General features: G+C 40.9%; 1 protein-coding gene across 1 annotated transcript in view; it reads right to left on the bottom strand.

Moving 5' to 3' along the window:
- Positions 1 to 870: 870 nt before the first annotated feature.
- Positions 871 to 8,785, bottom strand: part of ABCG5 (ATP-binding cassette, sub-family G (WHITE), member 5) — a 9,879-nt gene continuing 1,964 nt past the window's right edge. Inside the window, exons 5-10 of the mRNA XM_009870443.1 lie at positions 7,844 to 7,976; positions 6,391 to 6,530; positions 5,170 to 5,299; positions 2,336 to 2,549; positions 1,867 to 2,072; positions 871 to 1,013 (exon numbers count right to left, since the gene is read on the bottom strand). Of these exons, the coding sequence (XP_009868745.1) occupies positions 871 to 1,013; positions 1,867 to 2,072; positions 2,336 to 2,549; positions 5,170 to 5,299; positions 6,391 to 6,530; positions 7,844 to 7,976 (966 nt within the window). The remainder of the gene's footprint in view (positions 1,014 to 1,866; positions 2,073 to 2,335; positions 2,550 to 5,169; positions 5,300 to 6,390; positions 6,531 to 7,843; positions 7,977 to 8,785) is intronic.

Genomic DNA, 8,785 nt, shown 5'->3' with positions numbered 1-8,785 from the left:
TAGTGCACTACACTCCTTTCATGGGTAGGAAAACAACAACAACAAACAACCAGAAAAAGACTGAAGGGCAGAAACTGGTCTTTGTTATTTTGCTATTAGTTTACATAAGCAGCCATGGACTCGCTTAAGAATAAGCAAACGGAAGGTAAGAAATCAATGGAACAGAAATTAAGGAAGAGCAGACCTACATGATAGATAAGGCAATAAATAGATGGAGAATTTCATCACCCCGTTTTGAGGTACTACTTCACAATGATGCAAGAAAATTAATGCACTGGGGGGGGGAAGTAAATTAAAAAAAAAAAAATCAAGTTTTATGATCAAACCCCTTCTCCCTCATCAGAAATTCACTTAGTGCCTCTCTCTGGACAGCAGAAGACAGGGATCCAGACCTCATAACTTCCATATGCTGGAGCTCAACTCCAAATGTCCCAGGAAGTCGGAAGCTTTGTTACTGTCACATACCTACTGTTGTCTTCCTGCTTTTCTTAATGTAATGTAAAATGACACTTCCTGCTGTTAGCATGACACAAGAATAAGAAATTTCCCAGGCCCATTAAAACCTCCCAAGTTACTTAGAGAATCATAGAATGTCAGGGGTTGGAAGGGACCTCAAAAGACCATCTAGTCCCACCCTCCTGCCAAAGCAGGATCACCTACACCAGGTCACCTGGTAACTTTACTTACTCAGAGAGTGTTTTAACACTGCCTGAAAGAGAAGGGCTAAAAATGTGTCACCTTTCCTTAGGCTTTCTCTGTAATCATTCTGAGACACAATAGCAGGAAGCCATGCCAGGAGGTCTGCTGCTGACACGGGAATTGAAAGTGATAACAAAAAGAAAATAACAATCCAATGGAAGGTGTAAGGGCTTACCAGTATATAAAGGTGCTGAAAATTGCCATGCTGATGACGCTGAAGGGCAGGATGTGTACTATGTAAGCTAAAAGCATTTGCCACTTCTTATATAAGCCGTCTTTACTTTCTTGGTCACTGACAGCACGTAAAGGTGAGACTGGATTAAATATATAAGAATAAATTAAGTCATTATTGAATAAAGAGGCCACGACTTGTTGCTAGCAAAAATCACCTGAAGCACAGAGACAACTATGAGAATATATCAGAAACATTTTGAGAATATATCAGAAACATTCTGTCTAAACCCACTATAAGTGCAAAACACGCTCCCTGCAGATTGCAATAGTTGGTAAGCTTAATGAAAGAGGCCTAATTAGGCAGCATGCAGGACAGCCTTCTCTTTTTGCCAACACAAATTGAGGACATGCTGTCGCTGGATAATTTCTTGAGGTGCTCTGATCTCAAGGTGATGACAGCAGTGTACGTTCCCTAGAACAGTTTTTAGGGCTGTAAATACTGCTGGCCTTAGTATGGGAGCTGTAAGAAACATCCTCCAAGTAAAATACAATCAGCACAAAATAGTCTTAAAACTAATCATGCTTAATCGTTGTCAAAGCCATTTTGTACTTCCATTCCTTCTCTGTCTTTGGTTTTGATCTCAAGATTTTAACTACAGACCTAGACTTTGGTCTGCCCTTATAATGCTACACACAGGCAAGCTCAGGACTCTTACACAGCTTAGAGTAAGGCCTCCATACACAGGAGACCTGTGAAAGGGAGAGGCAGGGATCAGGGCATATTCCCTCATTAAGTGCAGTGAACCTGGAGCCCCTCTGTGGGGCTGATTTTTTTCTGTGGTGTGAAGCTTCCTGTCGCTTTGCCTTTGAATTTCATTTACTTAAAGCCTTTACAAACTTTTAAACTACTATCTTAAAAAAAAGACTTTTCCCTATTTATAAAATAGCAACAGCAATACCTGCTGCTGCACGAAACACAAGACAGAAACTCACAAAGGGCAACAGCATTGAGCATTCCTGTGTAGGGGGGGGCACTCACACACTGGTAGACAAACCCCACACGGTCCTGCACAGCTCCTTTTTCCAGGTCATTCCTTAGTCTAAGAAGGAAAAATGCTATAAACAAGCCAAATAACAGATTCTGGAGGAGACGCATGATGATTCCCATCTTATCTCTGGAGAAGTTCCTTGTTGTCCTCCTGGTGATGAAGCAAAACAATAACAATGTACCTGTTAGCTGTGAGCGACCATGTGCCAGTAGGGTATTTAACTTTGAAAAAATCTTACGTGCACTGCGTGTCCACAAAAATGTAATATATTAAAAGAGACAGAGGGAAGTACAGTTGTAGACCAAAATAACCAAGAAAGTGCATTTGTATATGGGTAAAAAATCTCAGAAGATTAGTTGATAAGAAAAAAGTTTTTTCTTAAAGAAAGGGGGGGGAAACAAAAAAAATCTTACCGTAAAAGAATCCATAATTGGTAAAAGGTACTGGGTGAGTCTCTGTTTTTGAATGGTATTGGTGGCAGCTCTTTCGTACACTTTGTCTTTTCAATGGCTGCCAGTACTTTGCTAAAGATCTCCGATTTTTTGTAGGCTGATACAATAACCTGAACCCTACTGTAGGTTTCAAGTTCACGTTCCTTGCTTCGGGTGTCCACAGATGTCAGATCCACTGTAAATTTACGAAGTGTTTACTATATATACACATCACTTTGCCTTCGTATCTCTTACCCCCTTGCAACTAAGCTTTCCTTGTCTCTGTCCTAAAATCTGCGAAAGAAGAAAAGGTCCACTGAAAATATCTCATTTTCTTTTACTTCTCCCTCCCGTTAGAAGCAGCATTACTGAAAAACTGTGGAGCCACAACAAGTCTCTTTGTTTTGTGGCATTTGTAGGACCCTGATGTTTGAGTCCTTGATCTGGAAACGCAAGGACTGAGCGGTGCGCTGGTCAGACCTCCAGCCTTCTCCTCACACAGCACAGGGCTGTGGTGCTGCTGCCAAGAGCAAGATAGAGCACCGACTGAGGATGGGTATTGATGAGGGTGAAGAGGGGACTTTCTGGTCAAGTATTTCTCATTTTTTTCAGGCAAATAGTCAGACATGACTCCCTGTTTCCTCTCCATTGTCCTCTGCCTGCTCCTCTATAACCACGGAGTTCTATTTTTCAGTTAATTTGAGCTCATGCTGCAGACACTGCTCTTCTCTGCTTGAGCTGTTCCTGCAGCCTTGCGCTGGGTTTCCCCCACCTCCTCAGCCACACTTCTGTTCTCATGTGCAGTTAGAGGATGGCCAGCAGGCTCAGCCCAAGCTGAAGAAAATAGTCCTTACTGCCATGGAACTTACAAAAGGTAAATACTTACCAGTATGAATCTTTCCTTCTAATAAATCCACATATATCTATTCCTGACACCAGCAATTTTTTCACTGGTAGATAGGATCTTTGTGTGTGCTACTTGTACAAGTCCTACGGATTCAGCAATAAGTGCTAAAATGCATTAGAAATGTCCTTTTCCCCTAAATAGCAGTGAATTATCTAATGTTTCCAAAACTAGATTACTGTTCTCCGGAATAGCTGTCTTACAGGTTTTTATATTGCTCTTCTACATCTAACTGATAATATGTCTTTATCGGTTCTTTATTCCTAAGGTTTCTGGTATCCTTAGATTTGAGTTTCACAGTGTTTTGCTTAGCCTACAAACTGAACAAGAGAAAAGGAGGCCTTGTCCAAGATTTGGCCCCCAAACCCAAATCATGCTTATGAATGCACTTCCCCGGTGTTCTGAAGGCTGGACATTCAGCAGAATTGTCTTTAGTGGCAAACATAACCAAAACGAAGTCTTTGCTTTTGTAAATATGAACATCCAAAATGTAGACACGCTTCTTAAAACCTTGCAGGTGTGACTTTCTGGAAGTCACACAGGAAATAAATTTCAAGCAGGTGTTTTAAAAAAATGGTAACACTGACTAGTCACTAGACCATGCCTGTCAAGCTTTTGTACATATTTTAATACATGCAACATGTGACATTTCAAAAATATAATCCATATTCAAGGCTTAGGATCTATTTTCCTCTGCTGTTGGTGTAAATGTTACCAGAATCTGTCCCTTCATTCACATCATTAAATTACACAAAAAATATAAACTACCAATTTTCCAAAGACTAAATATTCTGCTGATTCTTTGCTCTAAACTGTATTTTTTCCTTTTCTTGTCACATTCAAAGGTTGACATTTGAAGAATGCAGTACTCTCTTTACCAAGCTTTTTTAAAAGTGGGTCTAAATCTCAAATCATCTATGCTTTTCAAGACTATTCAAATTCATGAAGGCAAAATTATCCTCACTGTCACACCAGTATTTTCAGCTTCATCCCATTCCATCTTTATGTCAACAACCATCCTCTCTCCTCTCGGAGCTCAGGATGTCACCTAGACAATAGGAAAACACTGCTTTCTCTGAATACAGCTTTTTGAATTGGTCAAATTTCTTGCTAAATGCTGAGCTAGTATTGTCGGAAATCAGCCAGCATACTAGGTTTAAAAAGAGAGACATCTGCATGTATGGATATGTGTAAACATAGACACACACACACACACACACACACATTCTCCTCAAACGTGTGTCTGGCCAGCTCAGATACACAGCTGCCCTGCAGCAAAACCAAGCCTCATTTCCAAAGTCTCGTGCTGACACTTTCTTTCATCCTGAAAAACTGATAAACCAGTACTCTCCACCTTTTGCAAAAAACTTCCTATCAAGGTGTCCTGAAGCATCTGTATGTTCTGCTCCAGTGGCTCATCCCGGCATCCGCAGCTTCCCAAACCTTCAGAAAACTCAAACTCAGAATCTCTAGAAAATTGGTGCCTCAAGTTATCTTGTATTTATTCTACATCATTCCCTCCACCTAATGACCATTTTCATTTGCATGGCATCACAGAGTCCAGAAGAGCACAGGACTTTCCATGGGTTTGGGATCGAATTGATTTTCCAGAGCCTAGTGAACAGCCATAGGGAGATGCCATCAGGAATCCACAGGTTAGATGAAGCTGAGATTCCTTTTTATTGGTACTTTCCTTCTTTCTACTGTGTTTCAGGTCTACTCCAAATTTTTTCTGATTCATGGGGTCAGTGGAGGTTACATGCCCTCTCTCTTCTCTGAGCTAAGAATAATTACAAAGTTGGGGAAAGATTCAAACACACTTCTGTCTCTGGAAAAACTTTAATCTGGGCAAAAGAACATGTTTGTCTAAAGGAAACTCATATTCTTACCAAAACAGCTTAGACACACTTACCATAGAAATCAAAAGGATTTGATTGCTCAGGACAAGAATAGCCACAGTCACTAAAAAACGTGATCATTTCCATAGGGTTTCCACAGAAAACCATTTCTCCAAAGCTCATGATGGCTATTTTGTCAAATAACTGAGGGGAGAAAATTAAAATATTAAGTATATGTACTGAGAAGTGCATTAATTCTTGAGTACAGCTACTGTCTTGGTAATAAAAATGCTTAGACATGAAAAACAGTTTTGACACATTCAAACTTCCTTAGTATATTTTGCTCAAAGGAAGCTTGTCCTTTCTTTCACTCCTCTCAGTGGTTATGCAAGATGACATATCTTTAAGCTCTTAAAACCAGCAGTTCTCAAAACTGTCAGTGACAGCAGCATACAGAGGTAACCCACAAACAGAAATGGGAGCTGTGGACTTCTGGCTTCGCTTCTAATGCACCTTCACTTACTGACTGACCTCCTTTGGCACTTAATAGCCCCAGTCTGTAAAAGCCCCGAATTGCTGGGAAGATTACCCTGAAGTGCTTAAGGACTTTAAGAGCGCTGCTCTTCAGGTGAGCATTTGCCAAGGGCAGGGTTCTCACCAACTATGATCAATCTGTACTCCCGAGGCACCAGGACTGCTTCCAGTCCAGAGAAGCACCGTCACTCCCCTCCGCCTCCAGGACCACTCACACTCAATTCAGTCAGCGGGGAAGAGGTGCCGAGCACGTTCTCATGGTGGGCAGTGGATGTGTCAGAAAAGCAAAGTGTGAAAAAGTGACGGGAAGGGAGCAGCTGTCTCCCTAGCACAAGCCCCACAAGGCAGACTTGCACCCCCACATGATCAAAGTGTACCCACATGACTTGACACAAAGAGGTAAAAAAGATTATTTTTTTTTTTTTTTACCCTGTCCATTCCATATCATCGCTTTATAAAGGGTTTGTTTTTCCAGTGCCTGCACACATAAGAGTTTTACATGGCTTCTCCCAATGTTTTTGGTTTGGGAAGCTGCTTAACAGAAAGGTTAGGCACACAGTCAGTGTGCTCACTATTTCCACAGTGCTGTCTGTGACTAGCCGGGCTTCAAAGTTCAAGACAAGCCTGTATTTATGCTGGGGGGAAGGAAGAGAACATTTGAAGGCAACTATACCGCATCTTCAACTTTTATCCTGAAACAAACCTAGGTACTAAAAAGCCCGACAAAAAACCCCAGCGAATAGTGAGTAGACATCATTTACCCTGAAGAGTTCTGAGCGAGGCTGATGAATTGTAATAATCACAATCCTGTCTTTGTGGGCAAGCTCTGCGAGAAGTGAGACAATCTGGTTTGCAGTCAGGCAGTCCAGCCCTGTTGTTGGTTCATCAAGTAGCATAACCTCTGTGAAGCGATACGGAATAGCGTTAAAACTCAGGTGAAGGGGGAGAAAATGTTATGGCTTCTGCCTTTGAAGCTAATTTGGCAAATAGTACAGAAATTGCTTTAAATGTAAAGCAGAGCACGCATAGGTATTGCCATGGTGTGATCTTTCAGCTTTAGTTAGCTTCAGTAGTTCAGTTTTAACGACTAGGAATAAGGACATAAAATACTACTGCAGGATAATATTGTTTTTTCTAAGTTCAAGTGAAATCCCCAAATAATCAAAATAGAATAATGACAAATTTCAACAGGTATACAAATATAACTGTCATAATTAGCTAAGAGTTATAATCGGAAGTAAATCTACATAAACACACAGAATTTGTTATGAAGAAAGTTAGAGTTGTTGAAATACAGCCTAAATAACTCCATAGACGAGAGAAGTTGAGGGGCGAGGTAACTGCATTTTCTTCATTATTTTATTGCACATGGAAGGGTAAAAATTACAGCAAAATCCTTTTTTTTTTTGCATAGATGAGACATAGCACAGCAGAGGGCAGTTCAACCTTTATCATGATAAGCGAGGAGTGCTCCCTCTGTAGGTTTATCTACACAGAATTACTATAATGTTTACTACAAAGTTTAGTGAACTTACTGAGCAATAACTACACCAAATGAACTCTCCATGAGTCACCAGTAGCAACATCATACCTCACTTGACTATTTAAATGCCCTTTTCCACCTGGTACCCAGTCCTAGCTCATTTGCACTGCTATGAGGACTCCAGAATCCAATAAACCTGTGTTATACATTCACTCCATAAGATTATGGCACCTCAAAACTGACAAAATCTGCAGTGCTGTCGGCCGTGGCTAATCCTTCTAGTTATTTTGCTTTGATTTTCATTCATGGCATTTTTTGTGGCTCTGGAACATACGTATGTGTACGTGGCACTCACACATACATGGCTCAGTGGCAGCTACTCTACTACAAGGCTCCATGCTTGCATACTCAGGGCTCTTAATGCACTCAAAACCTAAAAATTAATATGCCATAACCAAAGCTTCATACAAGAGAGGAGTGAGCCCCAAAAGACCAAAAATGGATAAATGCAAGGTAAAACTTGTGTTCAGTCCCCAAGATTTTAAAATTGTTTAGCTTCAAAGATCAACTAATAGATTAATGGCAGATCTGAGTTACTGCTCATCTTTTTCTGTCACTGCTAGACTAGTTTTAAGTGCTTTTATATTTTGAAGTGGTTTGTGGAGGCCCACAGTAGGAGTACAAGTGACACTACTTTGTTTTATTTTGAAAATCCATGCAGTGGTACTTACTAGGATCTTGTAATAGCTGGGCTGCAATTGAAACACGACGCCTCTCACCCCCAGAAATTCCTACAAAAATACGGCTTCCAATTATTTTGTCAGCAATGTGGCTGAGACTCAGCTCAGCCATAACAGCATCTACCTGAAAAATAATTATAATACATAAAGAGAAAGCACAGTCCAGCTCAGATACCTGTGTGCAAAATGGAAAAATGAAAGAAAGAAAAAAGCTATGGCTTTCCCAGTATGCTGCTTCCATCCATTCTAATTGGAAGGCATCTGGCTTCATTTCTATTTGATTATTCTTAATATATCATTTCAATTATTATCTTTTTAAAGTTTATTTTCACTTATTCTGAAATTAGTAGAATTTTTGTTTCAGTTGACATTAAGAGATGAAGAGATCAGAGATGGGACTAGAAGTTGAGGCATGAAGCATAATGTGCTTGTCTGACTTCCAAAAACAGGGAGCAGAAAGGCACATTGATTTGGGGGAAGTATAAGACACTGACTGGAAGACAGGTGAAGAGAGAAGACAGAGAGCAAGAGGAATATCCAATCTTTACTTCAACAGGGGCCAAAAAGAGCCCTTTGATAGATCTGAAAACACTTATTTTATGAAGAAAGTAGCTTGTAGGGGGGCTTATTAGACCAGTGTTTTTCAGAGCTCTTCTGGTTAGTGAGAGACACCCTGCGGGAGCCAGAACAGTGTCCGAGTCACCTCTGCTGTCCATGAAGCTGGCCAGAACACCTGGCCCTAACCACCCCAGAGAACTGGGTTTCCCAGCTCGGGAAGAGGAACTGAACTCCATACCAAGAGCAGCACCTCCAGCAGCAGTAAGTGCTGCAGCTTTGGTGAGGAGTGTTTTGTCCCAGCATAATGGTGCTTCCGTAGGGTGTCAGCACAAGCCCACTGCAGGGGTAAGGAGCACCAGAGAGCTTGTGTCCTAC

This window comes from Apaloderma vittatum, unplaced genomic scaffold, assembly GCF_000703405.1.
Source record: "Apaloderma vittatum isolate BGI_N311 unplaced genomic scaffold, ASM70340v1 scaffold14285, whole genome shotgun sequence".
Taxonomy (NCBI): Eukaryota; Metazoa; Chordata; class Aves; order Trogoniformes; family Trogonidae; genus Apaloderma; species Apaloderma vittatum.
This window is presented reverse-complemented; position numbering and strand designations above follow the sequence as displayed.